At 41.4% G+C, this 25,059-nt stretch overlaps 1 protein-coding gene across 2 annotated transcripts in view; it reads left to right on the top strand.

The window, feature by feature from the left end:
• Window positions 1-25,059, top strand: part of N (uncharacterized) — a 251,553-nt gene that overhangs the window by 102,072 nt on the left and 124,422 nt on the right. Inside the window, exons 1-2 of one of the 2 annotated variants that reach the window (XM_071708364.1) lie at window positions 14,130-15,575; window positions 16,475-16,608. In XM_071708364.1, the coding sequence (XP_071564465.1) occupies window positions 15,526-15,575; window positions 16,475-16,608 (184 nt within the window). In that variant the 5' untranslated portion in view covers window positions 14,130-15,525. Of the gene's footprint in view, window positions 1-14,129; window positions 15,576-16,474; window positions 16,609-25,059 lie in introns of those variants that run through there. The other variant, XM_071708363.1, reaches the window with a different exon arrangement.

Below are 25,059 nucleotides of genomic sequence, written 5' to 3'. Positions count from 1 at the left end.
TCTCTCTGATGACCAGCGACGCGCGCGCGGTCGACAGAAAAGTATAATAGAATCTCGGGGCGAGGAGATTTGACGAAAGAAAAGAGAGGGAAAAGAAAACTCACCGCGGAAAAGAAACGAGTTCGTCAAAAAACAGGTTTAAGTGGGGGACTTAAAGCCCCGGCCGTGCGAGGAGACTATAAATCCGCGCTTCGTTGAGATCGAGTCGAGATTAATCGAAGCCCGAGTCCGAGCTGACTGCACCGGACCAGATAATGTCGCTGGTCCCTACATTATATTGAATTATATCGGTGCGACGTCGGTGCATCGCGTGTATGTGAGAGAGAGCGTGCGTGTGTATAAAGGCGCTCCCCGTCTACTTTAAAGTCGCTTACCGTGAGTGGCGAGAAGAGGCTTTGTCGGTGCATCGACAACACTCGTTCCTCAGCTGGCACAACTCGATATATTCATCTTCGTTCTGTCACTGATTTTCAGAGCTGCGCGAGTGAAAAGTAACTGTTACAAAATGATAAATGGCAACTGCGCTGACCAGCGAACTTATTTTGTAGAATTAAAAGACGTAACGCTTGTATTAAATTCAGAGCAGAATATTTTATCAAGACGAGGTAATCAGATGATTGAATTGTAACGACGAAACAATAAAACTTTTGGAATTTAAATAAAAAAAATATTTTTTAAATATCTTTAAATTTATTAATATATTAATGAGATTTTATTTTATATATTTTTTTTTATATAAATGTATGAAGAGCATTTCAAAGACAGATAATAAATTGGACGTTTTAGCATAAGCGTGATTTGACCGTCTAACAAATATCGCAGAGGAGTTAATTATGAGTGTTACTGATAATTCCTCCTCAGTTCTATTAATTCATCTACATATGTTTTTCTTTTTCACATATTTTTAGGAGCATGTACATGTTTTATTTGTTGCAAATATTAAAAAAGACAGAAACTCTCATTTACATATTTCAATTTAATCATAAAGACTTGAGTACATTTTAACAAGCTGCTCTTTTTGCTGCAATTTAGTTGCATTTTTTAAATATATTTTCTGCATTTAAAATTTAAAATAAAGTGAATATATTTCCAGAGTAAAACTAGGTAAAAAGGAAAGAAAAACCTATTAGAAAGATGTATATACAAATAATAAGTCTAATCTTGAGCGTTGAAGCTCGGATTTTAGTCTGGATTAAATATTAAAAATATACATATATCTAATGTCTCTCTCGAGATGGTAGACAAGAAATAATCAATGTCAATGCAAGCGGGACTTTGGTATGTACGCATATGAAGATGGAATGAAAAGCGGACATTCCGCCGCCGTCGCCGCCAATATTGCACGGCAGCGTATGAGCAAGTAGAGCCGCAGTAACGTTCAATCGGGCCTAATAAAGACTTTGATGTGGCATACCTGACCGTCAGGTGGTGTCGGTTGGAGATACTATACTATTAAATTGTTACGTAGAATCGGTACCCGGATACCGTAATGCCGCCGCCGTGACGCGAGGGCGAAGAGCGAGAAGTGGCAGGCATCGTCGTTTCACAAGCGCGAAATTTCGATGTGAAAATAATTAAATGCCGCGACATGCGAGCCCGTGGAATCTCATCTGGGCATCATCTGGGCGCTGCCGGTGCCGCGCCGCCGCGCCGCCGCCTCTGCGTTGGATCGAGATACCCATAAAACGCGGGGAATTTTCCCTCAACCGTGCCGTGGCATCGATCGTTCTATGGGTATGCAAGAATGCGAGCGTGCAGGTTTTTTTGTACCGTACGGACGACTGGCTCTTCGCTTCTTTCGCGAATTGCATAACCAGCGCATTTCTTCTCTCATTATCCCTCATGCGTGACGAGCTAAACTCCTGCGCTGGAATTCTGTGACGCGATGCGAACAAATAAAGATATTACATACTTAGAAACGTTATTTCCTGCTTCGACATGCATTTTTTCAGGCCTACTTCGGATGTAATTCTATTTTCTGTGGGAACTCATTTTTGATCAATAATACGGGATAGGAAAATAAAAATAAAAATTCCCCTTTTAAATTAGCTCAAGTCGTAGATATAATTATATATGTATATCAACCGATGAGTATTCTCACTAGTAATCTGTACAGGGTTAACGCATCCTAATGATCTTGCCTTTGTCTCGTCCTTCAAATAATAGTAGCAAATTGTTATGTGGTGAAAGAACAAGTGGGTGAGAAAATGGTTGGGGGAGAGGGGGGAACGTCTGCGCGTGTGTTCGGGACAGGATGTGATTTATGAAATAATCTCCCTGAAGTAGAATTTAATTGAGCGGAGGCGAGGCAAAACGAAGACCAGTGGTGTTCCTTAACCCCAGGATGGATTAACGGCGGATCTTGATCAAGCGCGGCCTCCGCAGCAATTTTGGGGCCTGCAACGGGTTGCGAATTGACCCCGAGAGGTCAAATTCCTCGGAGCTCCTAGCTTAAGCTCGCACCTGGCCTTTTCGCGGGAGACGTCAGGAGTATTTTGCGGTGGTGCCTCAGTCTTACGTTACAGACACAATTACGATGTTTAAAAATACTCTATAATTATTTCCATTTTTGCATCCATTTGTCATATGATTTATATCTTTATAAAAAATTATTTCCGTCAAGTTGACTTGATTTTCAAGAAACGGTTACTCTGTTCTAAATAGTTAACTAAAAAACTATAAGTCGGATCTAAAAGCTTGGTTCGCGCTGCCACGTTTGCATCTCCTGGATATTCGTTTTTCTTTTTTCTTTTTTTGCTAACAAAATTATCTAGGCACGTTTAAAACGCTTTGTTACTTTCAAGAAGAGTAATGATGGAAGTTTGTTCTTACAACCTTGCTCACTTTGTTGCTACGTGCCGCCAGTAATTCTGAACGTTCTAAATCGCGTTTTATGTGTCGCGTGAGGAGCGAGCTGTTCGAGACTGTTTTCCACGGGATGGAAACCTAGACGAGAGGTCACACCCGGGTCGTACAGCCGGTTGCGAAGCAGGAGTCGTTTCCTTGAAACTCGGACGGTGACACGGGGAAAAAATAAGGATCTCGAACGATTCAAAGAACCCGGTTCTCTGATAGCGGCCGATAACTACGTGACCGGCATGATGACGACAGACATTTTCGGATTTCGCCATGTAACACGTCGCTCATGGTTGGGTCGTTAGACCGCGCGATACTGTGAAGACTTAAGTCTACATAGAAAGGGCACAAAGTAGGAGGCCGCGATGTGTGTCTCGTACAATATTATTATTCTCATCTCACGGAGATAGAGACTCCACCTTGTCGCGATCCAAAAATTATATTATGATTCTCTAGCGATATATTATACGTCCAGTATATTAGCTTCAAATAATAAACAAAAAGAAGTCACCCCTGAGTGGCAACATCGTTATTTTAAGGAAATGACGTTAAACATTACGTGAGAATGAGAGAATTAGTATTGATTAAATCCAATTTTTTAAAAGAATTCTTCTCAAATATTAGAAATGGATGATCGTGACTCTGAATCGCGTTTACATCTTTTCTGTAAAAAGTGCAATTTTCAGGGATATTTTTAATACAAGCCTTATATAAATCGCGGAATGCTAATTTGCGTTATACAAAATTCTGGATTATTTATTACCACGTAAATTTGTAGAAAATACAAATTATATTTTCAGTGAGCGATTATTCGTGTTTAAGAAAGAAAAGGAGATCCGGATTAAAGAATTTTATGAGAAGAACTCAATGGGCTGTACGTAACTGCGCAAACGGGAAAATTTACAGTGTTGCCTCACGCATAGCGTGCGGCAAGGCGTCGCGGAAAAATCGTGCGTATCTCGCACGAAGGGCATATCGCGAGATATCATTTAGCGTGACGGGCGTCATCCTCGACACTCGTTTTAATCGAAACTTGCGGCAAGCGGACGTGTCGGATTAATTCGCGTAACGTTCATGCGCGCGGCGAAATATCGCCTCGGCTTAGGACATAGGATATGTATCCCGAGGCAAGTTTTAAATTTATAATCTGTTTACCATAAACAGCTCTTAGCCATTAATAAAACATTGATGTTATCAATGTACATTTTTTTATTTAATTAACCAAATATAAAGTATATTAGTGAAATAAATTTAAGAGAGAGACAATTTTATTAATAAATTACTAATAAATCTTGTTAATAAATTATTTGAATATATATTCTGACTTCTTGAGCAAAATTAAAATTAAGATAGTTCGATTAATAATTTGTTATTGTTTTTCACATTTTATATAGAGGAGATGTTTATGAATTTATATAATTTTTTATTCTGGATTATAATTCTATGTTAGAAAGACAATATAATTTTCTTACAGAATAAATTTGATGTGGATTTAAAAATTTTGTTTTTGCGAAATAGTGCCAAGATAAATATAATCTTAGATATAAAATAGGTAGTATTTGATATCGCTTTTTTAACTCAAAATACGCCTTGTTGATATTTCGCGCATTATCATTTGAAATACTGTCATTTGATATAGATTTCTTTTTGTTGATGTTAGTATAGCTAGGTATTTGATCCTATTTTTCTATATAAAGGAAAAATTTGCGAAATAAATCATAGGGTAAACTCGGGTAAGATGGCCATAGAGGAAAGATGGCCAACCCATGTTCTATCAATCTAACTCATCATCTAGTTTCGAATAAACATGGGTTGGCCATCTTATCCGAGTTTACCCTAAACTGAAACTTTTACTCGAATATTGTTAAGAGTTTAAGTACATAATTAAATATAAACTTGATAGAGAGATTAGAGGTAAGATTATGCTGTTCTGTTTAATAGTATTTTTAATTTTTACATAATTTTTAATTATACTTTTAATTATATAGTCTTTGTATCATTTATATCAGTATCAGTAGATTATCGAAATTTTTTTGCGCGTCTCAAATTAGTTATTTAATACTTCAGTTTATCTCTGCGAAGGACGATTCTGCAATGTCGTATTGTATATATCTCATGATCTTAGCGATGAGATGATCGGAATTAAGATTAAGAGCGATCGTCACGTGACTTTGCGTAGCCTCGAACGTAACCGCGATTGCGTCCCAAGTCCCAACCAGTCCCGACGTCGAAACGGATTATGGTCGGCGATGAACACGCGATTCAGCACATGCATTACTTGCATCCTCCGCGCCGCGTATACTGCGACAAGCCGAAAGAATCTCGTAGATCTGGTCGATGATCCTATCGAGATAGCATTTCCAGCAATCGCGATGCATCTTCGGCGGTTTCGCGGAGAAAGAAGAATGCGTCGGGTACGACAAAGATGCGAGTCAGCCGAGCGTTCGGAATAATTAAGAGAATTCTTGGCAAACCTCATCTATCACTCACTGGCCGTTTCGAGTGTAGTTGTCAACAAACGTTTCCGCGTACGCTTAGCCAGGGATTTAAACCGGTATCATACCGTTAAGTCTAGTTTTCGACTGACGAATATTGAATGGCAAGAATTGTTATCGATTCTTCTTTATACCGATTTTCGAACATAAAGATTATTCTCATAGGTATATCGATGACGTGGACTCACTGCAATTATACTCGAGAAAATTATTATTCTTCTCGACCTCGCGAAAATTGCGTTATGAAAAAAATGTAGATCAATCAATGCGCGTAATCTATGGTTTACGCCTTATTAATATATGTGTCATAATCGAGGATAAGTTCCACGTATTGTAGAAGCGTATCGAATGATTAACCATAATATCATCATCAGCCGAGTGTATCGAATAGGAGAGATCAAGCTTCCAAGGGCGAATTCTTTCGCCCTCCTTGAAGTTCTAATGATATATTCGCAACTGTAATCATTTGTTACCCCATGTATATTCATGGGCGACAAGGAAATTATCAAGATGCACTATAAATATACTTTTTTTTTTCAATTTAAAGTCGAAGTTTCATGTATTTTCTTTATCTTTAACAGAAATTATTTCTTATTTTCTATAAAAAAGAAAACATGTTTCATTATTAACATTTCAAACCGATCACGATTTTACTTATTCTTAATACACATTTTTTTTCCTTAATGATAAGAGCTCTCTTTTACTTTAATTCATAAGATATAAAAGTGCAAACGTATAAAAAGTATTTTTTCCTCTCTGTTAACGCATGCAACTTTCGATCGGCAATTGGTGCGAACATTATACCATAATAGCTTTCGATCATACAATCATACGAGTGAGATTATCGTCGAGGCGATAATTATTGCTGCGGCAAGCCGCCCATTATCGCGGCGGTATGTCGATCGCGCGTCGCGACTATTTATAACGCAAACTGAATATCGTAGGTGAGCTCGATAATCATTCGATCGAGGCCCGCAAGGTCCGCCGGACTGTTCCAATCGACGATCCGTGTCGACTTCCACATCGTGTGAAAACGGAAGCGCGCACGCGTCGCCTCAATGGAAAATGCAAATTGCATTTAACGACGCGGTGAGATATAATAGCGAGACGCTTGCGCAAGAAGTAAAAGTATCTCGCGATACATATGCGCACAGACTGGAGAGAACCGTCACTTGGCATCTTGTCATGCAGCATGCAGCGTACTCCGCCGCTAATGCATGCTCATCAAGACGTGTGAGTTTGATTACGTGTGAATGAGATTGTAGCGTGGAGATATCTCAATTCTGCCGGGAAACAATTCTTGCACTGTAACTCTCGCTATCTATAATTTATCTATTCACTGTATGTGTCTATTGATATTTATTTCACAAACGTGCACGTAATACTTTTCTGGAGATAGAATAATCTTCCTGACATAATTTCAGAGAAAAGAATTTAATTATAATATCGTAATAAAATACATGTTGAATTTTTGAGACACATTTCTTAAACTGGTCACGCTACAACTGAATAATTGCACGGAGACGAAATTTCATTTTGTCGTCATAATGATACGACGTCGACGTAATGATTAATATATCGACTTCGACCAATTCAGGCAATTAGGGCGGGAAAGCGACCGGGATGTGTCTGCGTTCCATTAAAACCACGTTAATCCGCATTATGCTTCTTACTCTTGCGATGTATCCGTTTACGTCACTCGGCCGGACATACAATACGCTCGACGCGGAATTGTCGTTCAAGCGCACGATTAATCGACGCAAATTGAAGATTCTCGCGGCGAGCCGAAAGAGAGAGGAGAGAGAGAGAGAGGACCGCGCTGTAGCGGATGATGCATTGATCCGCGACGAGGTCTCGACTTTGCTGGTTTACGCACCAGTTCTTGTGATATTCTGCGGCAATTTGTCCGCGAAAGATATTAAATGCGGAAGGTAATCATCGATAACAACAACGCGAAACGGTAATCGTAAATTCTTGTGAGCGAGTGTAAAATTAAGTAACAAGTTTTGCGAGGCGCATAAATGCATAATAGACGTAATAATAAACGTGCCGTAAAGACGGCTGCATGTTCGATTTACGTAAAAGCTCGTTGCGGCAGTGGCACATTAAATGCGAGCATTATTGGTGCAATCAACTGGATTGTATGGGTTTAAATTCAACTCGTACGGAATTCATTCGTGCACGAGTTTGCACGCATCACGATGATTCGCGCGAGAACGAAAAGGCATTCTTTCTCGTGTAACCGCGACGGCGAAGACAAGTCGTTTCCCAGTGATTTTCATCGACATTCACGAACATTTATGTAACGTCTGTAATGGGGAACCGCATTTCCTGTTATATTTCGCCGCGAATAATGCGCAATCTCCAACCGGAACAAAACCACGGTTTAAAACCTTGTTTATCGCGTGAGGAGGATTTATCGTGAATCGCGATAACAGGTCTGACCATTTCTTTCAGAAACTAAACCGCAATTATTCATCTGTTTATAGACGCTGTCAAAACTTTGCTCTCTTACGTTTCTACAATAGAGAAAGCGAAAGCGTTACATAAATCATCGAGATACATATATTGCGTACCTATGGATTAAACTTGGTTCGCTTTGATTATCGCATTAACGTGCAACAATGCTGGATTAGAATATTAAGAATTAAATACCTATTGTGTAAATATTTTCATGTGAAAAAGCCTTTTGCACGTGAGAAATATGTTAACGGCATATAATATAACAAGAGTAAAGAGTAAAGAAGAAAGAAAGAAAGAGGAGTGCGCGTTGTACGTATCGTTATTTTATCAGTCCTTTCAATCACTCGAAAGGTGTCAATAATGGACGCAAGAAAGCACAAGGTAGCAGGTGCCCGCGCGACAGTGTAATTCCTTGTTATACGAAGCCGTAATCAAACATCGCATCAGTGACTATAGAAAGGGGAGGACATTATTAACCAAAGGGCACTTAATATTCTGTTGGAGGATCTTTTCATCGCAAAATTTGATGGCGTCGTAAAGATCGGAAACGAGCCGGTCGCGAAGATATACTTGAGCTTCAGCCTTCTGCCCTTCCCCCTTTTCGTCGCTCGTCTCGACGGTCGCTCTCGCGAATCCAATCTTCCCTCCACGCTTCAATTTGACGTCAATTAAATCGGCGGCGGCGGCGGCGGCGGCGGCGGCGGCGGCGGCGGCGGCGGCGCAAGTTAAATCGCACAACGCAGACCCGTATCAATTTTCAGCGGCTAATGACAAAACGTCGTGACGACGACCACCGGCAACCGGCAACGGAAGACTTGGTGAACGAAACATGCGAGGCCGCGGCGATTTTCGTCGACGGACTTTCGATTAATCCCGGCCCTCTCCCGCCCCTCTTTTTTCTTCATCCGTCCGCCGCGCCGTTCGCAGTGTCGAAGGAGAGCGCGCATTAAGGGACCCTCATGAAAAAGCGACTTTTTGTCGCGATGCACGGGCTGCCGCAATAGTTTCTATGGGCCGGTCTCCTGAAAAATGGCCGTAGATCGGTCTTCTTCCGTCCCCTCCGACGTCATCTTCCCTCTTCCTTCGTGGAAGACGATTTCGTTTCTCCGTGGTGCTCCTTCGCGTGCGATTGCTCCCCTTCTACACCGCGACAGAGCGAAATAACCGACCGTCGAAGCGAATGGTGAAATTATGCCGCCGGCCAATCGTATTCGCTGCACTGTCCTCCCTGATGTATAAAAAGCGACCACGCTGCATATGTCGTAGAGACTAGATTGGAGAGAATCGTCTCGAATAAAGGAACATGTCTCAAAGGAAAGGACAAAATACAACTATAGGGATAACATTTGAAATATACGGAAAAATTATTGATTTGAATCCGACTGCTACTAACAATAAGTAAAAAAAGTTGAGGGAGATAAGACAATTGTGGTTTTTCCTTTGCCATTTGTTTCCGAGTTATCTTCATCATGACTCATCAATTTATCGATGCATTTTCATTACGTATATATGAATAACTGTTTTCTTATCAGTTTTGTTTAGAAATAAAATAGCTTTATTTCACTAATCGACTGATCGACCAAGATATTTTGCCGATGCAATAATTCTCGTAAATAAAAATGCTCTTGAATGTTAATTGCTGGGAGTAGATTGACATTAAAAAAAAGTCAAAGTATAAATTTTTATCTCTCCTAATAATCTTCGAAATATTTCAATTATTGATTACTGATGTAATTATACTAATTTTATAAAGAAAGGTTACATGTACTAGGTGCGCAACTAAGTTTCCGGGTTTTTTTGATCAATAAAAAATGGAAAATTTCAAGAGAAATACAAAAAATGGTTTATTCAAAGTATCGTCCCTCGCTAGCTATACATTTTCGCCATCTCTCTGGCAATACATGAATACCGCGACAATAAAACGACGCGTCTTTGGACCAAAACCATTCATCCAACCAATTTTGCACTTCTTCGAAATTGGTCAAGTGTAGCCCAGCCAAGCCATGCGCCATCGACCGGAACAAGTGATAATCGGAAGGCGCCAGGTCTGGCGAATACGGCGGGTGCGGTAGCAGATCCTATAATTTCAGCGTTTTGATGGTGTCCTGGACGATGGAACTGCGATGGCACGGAGCGTTGTCGTGCTGCAATATCACTCGTTCGTGTCTCGTGTCCCATTCTGGCCGTTTTTCGAGCAATGTATGGTTTAAATTGATCAGTTGTTGTCGGTAGCGATGCCCATTGACAGTTTCGCCCGGTTTCAGCAGCTCATAGTACACGATTCCTTTCTGGTCCCACCAAACGCAGAGCATTGTCTTCTTTCCAAAACGATTTGGCCGTGCCGTCGATGTTGATTCTTCACCAGGTGAAAGCCACGATTTTTTGCGTTTGGGATTCTCTAAATATATCCACTTCTCATCGCCAGTAACAATTCGATGAAGAAAACTCTTTCTTTCATGCCGCAAAAGCAAAATTTCGGAAGTGGCTCTTCGATTTTCCATCTGTCTCTCAGTCAACTAATGCGGCACCCATTTTCCTTCTTTTTTAATTTTTCCCATGGCATGTAAACGTTTGGAAATACCTTGGTGAGTCATGTTTAATGCCTCCGCAAGTTGATCTTGTGTTTGCGTATCATCTTCATCCAATAACGCTTGCAGATCGGCGTCCTCAATTGTTTTTGGTCTTCCGGAGCGCTCCTTGTCCTCAGTGTCGAAATCGCCACTTCTGAAGCGTTTAAACCAATCTTCACAGGTAGTTTTCGATGGTGCATGTTCGCCGTAGGCCTCCTCAAGCAAACGACGTGCTTCAGCTGCATTTTTTTTTCAAGTTAAAGCAGAAAAGCAAAGCTTCCCGCAAATGCTGTTTATTTGGCACAAAACTCGACATCTCCGTTGTTAGAAAAAATATTTTTGCGTTGCGATATGTGTTTATATAACGACTGGTTATTGTTAACAGATGTCCAAGCTATAACTTCAGACAACTTCAGACATGTAAGTCGAGTACATGTGTTATTGGTGCCATCTATATGTGAAACCCGGAAACTTAGTTGCGCACCTAGTATATATCCAGTATTAAGATATGATTAAACACACAATACAATTATTATATAACAAAAACGATTAACATTAATCATTAATAATTAGCATAAAATTTACTTACAATGGTTGTGAAGGATGTATCAATGCATAGACAATAAATAACACGCAGTTGAAAAACTCTAATGCTGTTGCCATAAACCTTTTACGATTATTTCGAGAAATTCCGAAAAAATAATTTTATATTTATACATTAATAAACATATGCGAGTAACGCGTGTGGAGAAGTATTCACGCGCCAATTAGTTCATAAAGTTGTCTCATAAAATTACAAATATTGCTGCGCGAATTTCACGATCACTATGAACGTATCACTTCACTTATCGCAAATTTATTTAAGTTGCTTCGTGACCGCGCCGTCAACGGCGGACTTTTATTTTGATTATATGCCACGTGAGATGTTTATACTTGTCGATTAGACTTTATCGTGGCGATACGTTCGGCTTCCATCGATTACCTTCTCCATTAAGCCTGCACGATCGTGAGCCGGCGAGTTCCTCGCGCCGCGCCGACATAAACGCGCTGCGCATCGCGTCGGGGCTAGGGCCCGATCCTAGACGCTGAAGTCTTAATTGGCGCGGGGATCTCAACGCTTATCGAATGACTAATTAATTAGGGTGGCCGGACAATAATTAATTGCGGAAGAAAAATCCGGCGTGATTCAACAGCACTTCCTACCTCGGCTCATCGTGTGGTAATTATATGCGAAATCTTTTATAACGGTGGAAGTTTTTAGTGTATGATAGAATGGAGCAGTTAACTTTCGACATTTTTATCGTGAATGAATGATGCTATCGCCAACCAGAGTCGAGAGATTCTCGGGGAAGAAATCTTCGGATCCACCTTTCGAATTATTATGGCGAAATAAAGCGTGTTCCCGGGTAAACAACTCCAGCGACCCGCATTATTCGTTCTTGCGATCTCGTTTTCCGTGATGTGAGTGTGGAACGAACCGAATATCCTCGCTGGACCATTGAGTGCGCCGCCGGCGCGGCGTCGCGTCGCGCGAGAGAGATAATCTACGTGCGATCGACGGGCCTCTCGAAAATCGAATGTATCGGAAATCATTTGCGGTCGGTCACGCGGAATAATGGATTAGGCGAGGGAGAACCGTTGCTACAAAACGTGTACAAGTGGGATCCGGGCCCGCAGGATATCGGGGAGAGAGAGAGAGAGAGAGAGAGAGAGAGAGAGAGAGAGAGAGAGAGAGAGAGAGAGAGAGAGAGAGAGAGAGAGAGAGAAAGAGAGAGGGTCGTTGTCATCGGTTTGTCAAGTATTCCGCGGGGAACGAAAAGATGCGGATCGTCCCCTCGCTCTTTGGAAAGCACGCCTCGCGGCTTTCCATCGTTCTGCCCGCAGATCTTTCCAATCGGAGTGTTCCGTATGTCGGCAAACAAGAAAATTAAACTTTAAAGTCGATCGCCTTCGATGACAACAACGGTTGTTTGAACGGCATCATGGGCAAATAATCACCTTGTACGATTATACAGCGAACATTTAAATATATTATATAATATAGAATATAGAATATAATATAAAATGTGGAGTCAAATCGAATTTGAATATAATATATTGTATAATAAAATTATATATAAAATATTAATTCTCTAAAATATAAAAATGTCTTATCATTCGCGTTGTACCGCGGATACTTACGTATTTAAAGAGACCTTGTTTTCTTGTTTTAAAAATTTGTTAGCAAAAACTAAGTTTTTTCGTAAATCTAGTCATCGAGGATGAGTTTTTATTTCGAACTTTCATGTTACGCATTGATGTCACTTTGAAATTTTCGGAGGGTGCAGGTGCACTCCGTAAACGCATTTCTGTGTCAAACCTAAGTCACTGTTTTTGCTCTCGACGTGACTCGGTCCTCCTCAAATATGCACTGGACCCGGTACACGCCCGTCATTTTGCGGATTTACGTGTTGCCGCCGTGTAAACGGAGCGATGGACCGTGTTTCAGGCACGAAAATAACGATTAACGCACCCGTTGACTCGGGCAAAGTGGTTCGATCGTGGATAAAAGAGTTGGTCCTGTTCGACAAATTTACACACTTGAAAAATTCAATATTTTAAATCTACGCATTCTGGTCTTGTACCTAAAAAAGCGTAATGAACATTTGCGATTTTACTTAATTTTACGTTTTTATAATTCGTCTATTAATAAATCCTGTCTAATTGATCTACGACTACGAATATGAATTGAACGAGAAATAAAGTTGATCAATAAAGTTAATAGGTATGCAACGCCATAAAAACCAGCGTCTAATCATTTAATTTGTCTACATTTATATTTAAAAGTTTAATTATTTATTAAATCACTTCGATATTAAATCTTTTATGCTTTTTACTGACTTTCGCGGATAAAAAAAAAGACACATTGAAGAATAGTCTCAGTTTATATTACCGGAGTCGGCGTAGTTGATCGACAACATACATTTGAAGAATTCGATATTTCAAATTTGCACATTCTCATGCTTAAAAAAGTGTAGTAAACACTTGCGAGAATTCGATTTGACATTCTTGCTTAATTTTATAATATTTTTATAATTCGTCCATTAAAAAATCTTGTCTAATTGATCTACTAATATGAATTGAACAATAAAAGTTGATCCACACAGATATACGCAAGCTATAAAACCAGTACCTAATTATTTAATTTGTCTACATTTATTTGAAAGTTCAATTCTTTATTAAATCCCGTCGATATTAAATCTCTTATGCTTTTTACTGACTTTCGCGGATAAAAAAAGACGCGTTGAAGAAAAGTTTCGGTTTACATTAACCGAAGTCGGTGGTAGTTGATCGACTTCTCAGGTGGCAGGATAAGGGAGAGAGAGAGAGAGAGAGAAAGAGAAAGACATTCTTGCGCAAAAGACACTGCCCCAGAGCAGCGAGACGATAGCGTCGCGAAACCGGCGAGCCGAGGGCGAATGGAGCCGACGGCTGGCGGTAAGTAAGCGCGAGCTGGAGAGGAGAGGAGAAGAGAGGAGAGCGCAGATCGGACGCGAAACGGCGGCGAAGAGAAAGAGAAAGCGCGTGCGACCACCGACCGACCGCGGACCGAGCGACGCCGACGGGACGAAGCGGCGAAGGGACGAAGGGGGGGAGGGGGCGACCGCGAACGCGCGGAGGGGTCGGTCGTGCGAAATGCGACGCTGCTGCCCTCTGGGCGGTGCGCCGCGAAAGGTAAGATTAGTCAGTCGCCAGCCGTTCGAGGACGACGCACGTTTCGCGCGCGCGTCCCCCCGTTTTGATTTCGCGAGCTGGGCGCGAGATACAGGTTTATTCGCGGTAAATCGAGTGAAGTGATCGTCGATGCGAATTGACAGTTACGTGAGAATTGAGAAATCGATCCCGGACACTGTGCGCGCACGCGTTCTTCCCTCTCCGTTCTTCCGACCGTTGAACCCGGCGAGCAACAAGTGTGTGAAACCTTCCTCGAGACGGAATTCGGAGCGACGAGAGGCGAGAATTTGACGACACGAATTAAGCTGGATACGCGAACTTTCCGGTGCTACGCGAAGGCTACGTGAAGGTTTCGCGGTTTGACTCCGTCAACGGCGTGACCGACGCCGGCAATGCTCCGACTTTCTTGTTACACACAGTGTGAGATATAAATTGTAAAGCGGATCGGGGCATCTCTAACGTCAGTGTTCGGCGGAAGCTGGAAAAGGAAAACGGAGGCTGGAGCGATCGTGAGAGGAACGTGGGTCGCGTGGTGATCGCGTGCTGACAGGTGGCGACTCGCGAGTCGCGCTGCGAAGAGCCGAAAGCCAAAAGGGCGGGATACCTACGCGCACGGGGAAGCGGAGGAAGAAGCCGCCTGTGTCGCTCGCCGGGTGTCCTAGTGGTGTCAAAGCGGAATACGGAGAGCGAAGGGATTTTTTTAAGCTCCGGGCGAAGGAGATGCGTGCCGGATGCGACGCGAGGTAGCGCGGGAACGATGAAAAGGAGAACGCCGGACGGCTCGCTGGCGTCGTGCCGCGAACGAAGGGAAAGCCGCGCTCCGAGAACGCCGCGGTGAATACGCCCGGGAATTTTTGTCACCCCCCGGCCCGGGACGCGCACCGCGCGAATCGGCGCGCGCGATTCCGTTGGATTCAGATAAAGAGAATATACCGATTCGCCGATTCGAGGAAGTGACACGATACACGCGTTATAATTTATTCAAATTGTCGCGCACAGCGAATTCTTGTGATCGTCGACATCGGGCCACCGCCCAGTTGGATTATTTTGCTTATTACTACAGCGGTGTCGTCGAGTACCGTGGGATTGTTTCTTCTTCGTTGGTCTTGTTTACGTTGTGATCACCGAGTTGTGGATTACGCTCTCGCGTGTGGCCCCCGCGGGCAGTGCGATAGTGAACCGTGAAAGGTTATATCGTAATTATCAAAGTGAAGGATATAGTGCCAAGGTGTTGTACGTACGGATGTGATACGTCTTTTTTTTTTTTTTTTTTTGTGAAACCGAAGAACAGGAGGGTGCAGGGTACACCGAGCGTGATCTTTGCTCTTCGAGAATGGAGTGAACATTCGCGGCCCAGGCTCCTCGTCGAAATATGAGGATTACGTTTTATCGTTGCGACCGTTCGTGGGCATCGATTGCGAGCAAAAATGAATCTCACCCGCGTGTTTCTGCTCCTGCTGCTCGTCGCGAGTTCGAGGTACGTTCGCGCCACGAAATCTCGCTAATCGCCGTCAAAAAGTGAAATAAAATTGGATCCACCGTTATGGATGTATCATTGACGAATGTGGGATCGGGGTAGGAGTATCGTTAATTCTAAAGCGAGCTTTTAGAGACGAAGAATGAGACGCGAACGAATTGCAAACATTTATAGCTAGGAGAAATGATGTAGAGATGAATATTCGCGATCCGAAAAATATTAATTATGAAATTATAACTTAATTAAATTGAATTAAGTACCACGTGAAATATATTGCAAAAACACATGTATATCTTAATCATTATTTTAAGATATATTTTATAATAATTATTACAAGTGCCATGTTGGAACGACGATTATTCTAACTTGTGGAAACATTTTCTTAGAAGCGAATAGTGACTTTTACAATAAAAGTGATTATCACGTGATTCGACATATGTAATATATGTATATGAACCTTCTTACACAAAAGTGAAATTCTTTCGACATTTGACCTTTGACGATTTTTACCAACTCATTTACCAAAGATATTTATGTGCCATTCAATAGATTCCCGTAATTGTTGCAATCGCGCTTGTACTATCTCCTTCGAACGGTATTGCAATTACTGACCGCATCGGATTATGGTATGATTATCGGTGTTACGTTCTTGTCGCGGCCGCGGCATCGACATCGACGCGATATCGACGGAATTGTTTCGCGTTTTCAATTGTTGGATCGTTTTACCTGACATTTCTCGCGGAGACTCGATACCCGCGCATCCAATTTGTACGTTAAGATTGATAAGAGAGATCGATTACTTGGTAAAAAGAAATTATTCGCTTGAACAACTCGAATTTATGCCTCGTTAAAACTCCCCTTTCCGGCGCGTTCTCTTAAAATGTGCTTTCGCTTTGCAGATGCATGTGCTCGAGCGGGTACACCGGGCAAAACTGCGAGAGCGACTACATCCCCTGCGATCCGTCACCGTGTGAAAACGGAGGCTCGTGCCATCAGCTCGGCGAACATGACTACGAGTGCATCTGCCCCGAAGGTGAGTACCGGCGCAAACTTTTTTACCCCCTATCGCGCCGTGGCATCTCACCGCGCTACGTATAACTAACCCCCAATCTCCCGCGAAAGATGAAACTTTTTCGTATATCAACACGTACGATCTCCTCTCGCGTATCTCGTTCTTTTTCTCCTTTTTTTTTTTCCAACCTCGCTCTGCTCCGCGTCAGAATTACCTCGTACAAGGTAACAGGAATGACAGTGGAATCTACGCGCCTCGGAGATTTCCACCGTCTCTTCAGAATATCGCAATCCTATGATCAGTTACAGTTACGTGGAAGTATACATGTAACTCCTCGGATTTATCTTCTCCCCTCCTCTTCCGTCGCGGCGTCGCTCGCTTCCGGACGCACGTAATGAATAACTTTCGTTCTCTCCTCTGTTATCGAGTCACTCCAAATCCCGCGGTGTCCGCGAAAACCGTTTCCGAAGACTTTTCTCACGGCCCAGGTTTGTTCTCGCGAGCGCGAAGGTTCGTCGCCGTGCGACATTTTCGGGAACAAAAAAGTCTTTGCCGGTCTAATTGCGATGTGTTCCGATAATTCGTCGCGAGATTTGGAAAGGGTCTTTTCGAGGATGTTCTCGCGCGTTCCACTCTGTTTACCGCGAGCATATAAGAGGATCCTTCGCGCCTGTCGCGCGTCGCGCAATCTTATCCCCAGGAAAGCGCCGAGGAGGCGGAGGAGAGACCGGGAAGAGGAGGACAAAAGGGAGCTGCTCCCGCAGGGCAATGATTACTCGGTGCAACAGGTACAAACTTGGGCCCGGGCCCGGGGCCGGGGGTGGCCGATACGGCCATTTACGTGCGTGTGTACACGGTGGATGGTTAATGTAAAGCCTAGGGTCAGCCTAGCGTGGCCTCCTCGCTCCCTGGGTTACAATGCGTGGTCCTCTTTTTCCCAGGCGGACCACAACCATGGCGACCCCACCTTCTACGGCGGCGTCCGCTTCTTCGTTCCCCGTCGCCCTCTCCTTCTTCGCCCACCTTGCCGGCGCGGCGCGTCTTTTCCCGTTAAAGAAACGCGGAGTCCTACCATTTCGCAGGTGGCTCTTCATTATTGACTGTTACGTGCTTTCTGGTACTATTTGATGCTACGCGTGCAACATTGTAAAATGTAATGTGTAATCTTATCTTATTTTTTTAATCGTTAGCAGTTTGAATTTTTCATTCAAATTGTATACTGATTTTTCTTGGCGTATATCACTTTATTTTAATCGCATATATATGTATTTTGCCTTTCCTAATACGCGATTTTGATTTGTTCACGCGAGTCGACGTTTTTGATTCTGCATAAAAATAACTTCTTTACAATTGAAAATTAGAGCAATGAGAATCACGTCATTTAAGGAGATTGCCATTATACGTATTAAAATCTCACTATATTTGCTCGATTTTAATCGAATCTCGGTTTATCGCGTACTCATAAGTTCTTAGATATTTTTGACGAACGAAACGAAGAGGAGTAACAAATTAGATGTTGCAGATATATTTTACATAACTTCGTTTACGTGCATTGTTGCGTATATTGAAGTATATTTTGCGATATTATATTTGGGTAAAAAGTATGTTCCCATGTTTTCCACTTGTTTCGGTAGGCGTCCGTTTAAGAAGCCTTTATCCAAGGCCACAACCGGAAGAAACCGGCACATAACTACACGCACCGAGGCTTTTATTTCGATCATCCTCTTCCCGGTCTTCTTCTCGGTCGTTTCACCTCGAACGAGACTGAAGAGCGGGGCCGGCCGTCATTATCGTCTTCTTCGCTCAGGGCGACGCCTTCCGCACGCTCCTGTAAAACGCATTGCTCCGCGTTCTTCCTCATCCTGCTCCGTGACACTCCAATAAGTCGCGAGGTTCGAAACTCGAAGAAGGCGTGCCCCGGGCAAGTGCCGGCGATCATTAACGCGGGAAAACTCGTGGCGCTCGGGGATCATATACGGATCATCCCTGATGGTCATCGTCAGGATGAGACCATAACTATTCTGGATTTTCTCGTCTGCTGCGAGAAATCGCTTCCTCAGTTGAAGAATCTCTTTTCAGTTTCGTTCCGGTATATATTACCGTCGAAAGATTTTACTTTCTTTATTTTCTTCGCATCCCCTCCAACATGTCGATTCTTGTCCTAACTGTCAATCAGTCACACACGGCATATCTAGTAGATATTCTTCGATAATCAGTATTAATGTTGATATTTTTGATATGGGTGGCTAGGGCTTCTAATATGTTTGCATTGAAGTTATATTTCCGGTTATATAAAAAATATAAGATTTATAATAAATTATTTTTTATTTCTCAGGCATGTAGTGTATTATTCAGATATTAGAAAAATGTATTGCTTGATATATTATGCAATTTCATCGGTTCTCTTTCCAGGATGAGGAATACTTATTCAGATTGGTTCATTAAATTGTATCTTTAAATAAAATTTTCCTAAACATTGTGTAGGTGCACTTATTCTCGTGACTTTTACTTTTACGCGAAACAGTATTGCTAGGATAAATGCTCCAGCGCGTTTGAAATGATTTGCTCGCATCGTTAGTTGTAATGGTTCAATTTGCAGTAGCATGCTTACGCGCGCTTTCTGTCATATTACTCATATTTTCTCTCTGGTTTGGCGTTCTCTCTCTCCATTCATTGTCGATTTCTTTGCAGCTGACGCATCGGCTCTCGGCTCGCTCTAGTTATGCGTTTTTGCTCGCTTTTAGTGCGAAAAAGAGCTCTTCACAGGGTTGAGGGATAGGTTCGTAACTATCCTCGGGAGGATTCTCGGTACAAGTTCGAGTCGATTTGGTTGCTTAGGTAGTCATAATGGTTCAATTTGCAGCAACCCGCTCTCCTAACTCTTATCCTCGCCTGGCTTTTCTTCGTGCTGAGCACGAGCCATCTATGCCGCCCTCTTCTCTTGTTCCTTTTCGCTCTAACTTGGGTACTCTACTCTATCTCTTTCTATCTAATTACGCGACCAGCGTCTCCTTCCTAAGGACGGTCCTGCCTAGCAAAGGATTTCCCTGGTCGAGCGATCCGATCACGCCTCTTCCATTCCATTCCGCTAATTAGAAACTGCTCTATCGAGCGCCGGTTAAACGATTAACCGCGCGCCCGTAGTCTTATTAATCAGTCGAAAGAGGAGGGAAAGACGATCCGAGTGAAGAAAGGGAGATAGAAGGAGAGTGGGCGGGGAATAGAAAAGGAGAGAGATGACTTGGCTCTCTCGAGCTGCTTGCAACACTGCAACGCTCGCTTTTCTAGAGCCGGACCGAACTATCTCGCCGGTCTGCCGTTTTCCTCCGTTCTTTCTCGTTCTGATTCAATCATTGCACACATAATGCACACACATATACACGTAACTACATACGATGATACGGAGCGAACGAGTCAAAATGGGAGAAAGAGAGCGAAGAAGTCTTGTCGATTGATCGACCGCGACGATTGTACTGGCTCGGTGAAGTTCTTGCGGAGGAATTAAATCGTCGGTTTTATCCTCGCCGCGTACCGCGACGACCGGCAAGAAACTCGAATTTATTGTTGAAGTTGTACTTTGTCGGCACCGCTAGAGAATTGAATAGTCTCGTGAGAGACGATGCGTGCTTCCGTCAATGCTCTCACACCGATTAATTTGTTGATCCATTTCTTGTCCGTAGGGACTGTTTCCGAATATTATTTTCTGCATTTTACATTCACTGTGCGATGTTTTTAGTTTATTATCCATTTTATTAGTAATGACTTGCAAATTATTAATATGGTATTAACACTAGTTTTTCTGTTGAGAAACGATAATTTGTGGCGAGATGTCTAATGCAAAATCTAATTATTTTATTATAGCAGATTAATTTTCCGTGAAAAAAATCAGAAATTTGATATCGTTAAAATAATTATGTATTAGGTATAACAAGCACAAACCCTTAAATTGTTAAAATTCTATTTTTATTAATTTACTACGATATAATATCTTTTGTCATAATTGTAAAATAATTCTATGAGGATAAAAAAATATCTAATAAACTTAGGTAGTTGATGATTTTGATATCAAAAGTCTACTCAAGTTCAGATCCTATAAAAAATATATCTTATACATACGAGCTTCTCTGTCAATCAAAAGAGAGTATTTCATTTTTACCAACTGGCTACCATCTCGTTTCTCGTAGTAGTAATTGTAACAGAGCTATTATTAATACAGGCTGCGTTAATTGAAATCAAGCAAGTTTTGCCTGCGTCCGATTGAATCGCTCCAATCCATTTTACCCTGATCGATGTCGAAAATTGAGAATCGATCGGGTATATTTACTCTTTTGTCTTGCTCCACGTAATTTTTGTAACTTAATAGTTCGCGCATTTATAAATATATCAACATAGAAAATGCGATAAATCAGGATTATAATCATGTATCTACTGCATGTTCGCATGGTTTTCGCAAATATCTTCTTACATGGTATTTATATAGAATTTTCTTGCATTGGCTGCGACTACGCATATGTGTGTGTGTGTGTGTGTGTGTGTGTGTGTGTGTGAAAAAATGTATTCTACGGAAAAAAATCATTTATTTTATTTTTTGCAAAAAAAGTAAAGTTGTCAATGGTCATTGCTTATCGTCTACATAGACTATACGTAAGATAGTTTACATAGTCTGCATGTAAACGTAGAATATTGTCTGTATGCGTGGATGGACAACACTTTGGAATGCATTGAGGAAGAGCGAGGTGGATAGTTATATCCGTTCTCGGGCTGATTTATGCTATTGCGCGGGCATAAAGTGCGTAGCACGACGATCGGAGGATCGACGAAGAGCCGGAGAAGACAGAATTTGCGAAATAAAATGTGCATTTGTTTCGCAATTCCTATGGCGAATTGTTGCGTATGGATTTGTACGATAAAAAATATGTCGAAGAGAAAATAGAAAGAAAAATAGAAGAAGAATCAAGATCAAGGGAAGATATTTGTTTCGATTTTATTTTATAATTATTGTATGTGCATTTAAAGATCCCAAGAACTCTTTAAACATATTTTAATATGATCATTTGTTATACATGTTTATATATGTAGATATTGTAGATAATATATTTTACAAGTACATCACTTTTGGAATAAATTTTTTAAGGTCAATTTTACAAATAGAAAATATTTAATAAATTTTATTATCAGAAATGTTGAAATTCTAAGTAATTTTCTTGTTTCGTGGAAAAATTGTAATAAATCGCATTATACTGATTCTATTATTTTAATCACATCTTAATTATTTTACTTTTTGATCTTTAAAATAGTAGAGGAAAGTGCCCTATTATGAGACAGGATCCTAATATGAGATATGTTAAGCTAAAAGGCCCTATATAGGCCCTATCTGTTGATCCCACCATGAAAAAACCCCGCCATCTCATATTAGGATCCTATCTCATAATAGGGCACTTTCCTCTATTAATATTTGCAATTAAAAGTGTCGGAATGCATGATGTTTGCCAATCGAATTCTCCGCAACGTTCGCCAATAATGTCTAACATTCTCTTGTCCATTTAATCGGAACGTAGGGTATGCATTGTGTACACGTACATCACAATCTCTCTTTCTTATATACTCGCCGAATACGAAAGCGGTACTTCGCCTAACCTACGGTACCCGGAAACGAGCGAATAATTGACCGGAGTTTTCCGTCACGCGTCCCGATCGATCTGCTGATAATTATTACATCGATGCGCTATAACTCGCGCCTCGTTCCCACGTGTCGTCTTGCATCTTACCATTCGCGCAACGGTACACGAATTTTAACGCCGAGGTATGCGTACCTCTCTCGCCACCCACACCTAGTGTAGCATCGCTATCGTTCGTAGAAACGTTTAGAAGCGACTGAATCCACACAGCCGCGCGACTCGTGACGCGGAAAGAGGAAGGGAGAAAGAGAAGGAATATTATTGACTTCTCGGTTACATCGTTCTCTATTAGTCGAGTGGAACTCAACACTTAATTAAATCTCTTTAATTCTCCTCGTAGACTAGGCTATTCAGAGCGACCGCGTTTCTCTCGACACGTTTTGCCGCTTTGTGAGTGTTATTAATACCTTCTTCGTTGTGTCTTCTTGAATATATTCCTCCGTGTTCTCTTCTAAAATCCGCCACAAAAACCGTTCTCTCTCTCTCTCTCTCTCTCTCTCTCTCTCTCTCTCTCTCTCTCTCTCTCTCTCTCTCTCTCTCTCTCTGCGCGATGTTGCATAATTAATAACCGCGGACAATCGAGTAATAATAAAGCAGGCGCGTACGACGACATCTAACAAGTGTCCTCACGATGTATGTCTCGTATGCCTTCGTTCTCGCGCATTGTCCGGTCTGGATCTATTTCACTGTACAGTCCAACGTGTCGTCACTACATTCTCTCGCTCGTTCTTCCGGATCTTCAACTTGACTCTGTAAGTGACTCAGATACGTAGGAGTTCGCGCGCAAATAGCTGGTAAGGTGGCGCAAAGTGGCAGCAAGTGATATCGTTGTTGGCTTTTTTCATCACGAACAGAGAATCGCTTTGCAAAATCTTTTCTATTACCTTTTCCATTCCTTTTTTTATTCCTTTTTTTTATTTCTTTTTACGACAAAGATTATCGCTCTAATTACATAATTTTATATAAAAAGTTTTATTCTGCGAGAAAAGCGAAAAATGTAGCAAATTATCCTCAGCTTATATCTATACTTTCTGTTATTATACGGATTAAAAGAAGATTATCATAAATCTCTGGACAACTTATATTAACTATCTTGGTCCCGATAATTGCATTATTTGATGAAATTAATTGAAAGTTAAATAAGTATATTAACCCATCAAATTCTAAAATTATTTTTTGTGTGAATTTGCTCGAAACTCATAAATATTTAAATTATATTGAATTGCAATGTTTTAATAAATTAATATATTTGGTTATATATAGGATGCTTGGATAGGTTAAATAATTGCTTGTTTTTACGCATTTTTTCAACTTGAATTTCGATTTGGTTATCTTAAAAATTATTAACGCTGCCTCTCGCTCGTTTCAACCCCCGCTGATGTCGAAACAAATCAGTCGTCCAAACAAGAAAAAAGAGACAGAAGCTTCCGAGAGACGTGGAGACACCGATCTCGGACTGGATGTGCTCGGCTCACAATTCCTCGCGACAGTGACAGATACCGGTCGTTGTTGTCCATGGCTGCTTGTAGCTACAGGGATATAAGTATACCGCTAGCGTTCCATTCTCATAAGCTCTGGGAAGGGTTGGAAGGGGATACGATAAATGAGTCCGAGCCGCCACTCTAGACGAGACGTGACTCCGAGCTGGAGCTCTTGTCTCTATCTGGCCCTCCGAATTTAAAATCGTAAAACTTACGCTGTGAGAGAATGCAGCATTCACTTACTACATGTGATAATCGTATAAAGTAACGATTTTATTTAATACTCGTACTGCCCGTAAGTGCTTTCTTATTGAGATAAAGACCAATCTATTTGCATAAGAGTTAGAAATCTCGAAGAACACGTGTTACATCAGTTCGCACGTTTTATATCTTCCATATACGAAACTATTGCGAATCGTTGGTTGCACAGAAATTACCGCGCGAAAATTTATACGCTATTATATTGCATGCATATGAAATACGAACAGACGTAACAAGCTAGCAAAATATATTATCAGTCTGACATTCGGCGTAGTAACGTACCGAGTTTCGTGGACATCGTTACGTTCCCACGATTCGATCAAATCGCACAGATGCGCCCAGTGGAACCCCTTTCGATTTTGTTTTTCGCTCATTGAGGTCTCGATATGTCGCGAGACACGTCACGAATCTTTGGGGAATTGGACCGAAATCAGAGCGAATAATGTATTACGTCCCTTCATGAAATATAAACTTCATTAATATGAAATACAATAACGTATTCGTGTCAGATGTAAAATGTAGTATCGAATATTAAATATTAGATGTAAAAGAAATTAATACTTCATTGAATAATCATTATTATATTGTAATCCACACTGGCAACAGCGATGTGTGTAACTGTATAATGTCTGTACCGTTTTTGTATTCATATTATTTGATATAACAAGAATATGTACGCTGTGTAATTTTGCTTTTTTTAAACTAGAATGAAAAATAGTCTTACAATTAGCTTAGAGTCCTGAAACGTCTTTTTGTATGAAATTACGCGTTTAATATCATAGATAGGAAAATAGTTTAGGAAAAATATGAATTTAATTTTAGTTCAAAATCACGTTGAGAAGTAATATTAAACTTCCACGTAATCATAAAGTAGAATAGTCCATTGAACTTTATATGGTGCGAGATGAACCTCTGCGAGATATCTTCCTCGTGGGCACCTTTTATTTATCCAGATGATAGAGAGAGGCTGTGGTCCCTTTTGTCTGCGTCTCCGGTGGAACGATAAATCCACACCCACGCGGTGTAAACTGAGCTGGATGCTGCCACTGGAA

This window comes from Temnothorax nylanderi, unplaced genomic scaffold (genome assembly GCF_030848795.1).
Source record: "Temnothorax nylanderi isolate EJ_2023f unplaced genomic scaffold, tnyl_v1.0 TNYL_tig0067_pilon, whole genome shotgun sequence".
Taxonomy (NCBI): Eukaryota; Metazoa; Arthropoda; class Insecta; order Hymenoptera; family Formicidae; genus Temnothorax; species Temnothorax nylanderi.
Note: the sequence above shows the minus strand (reverse complement) of the source record. Positions and strands in the feature narration are given on the sequence as shown.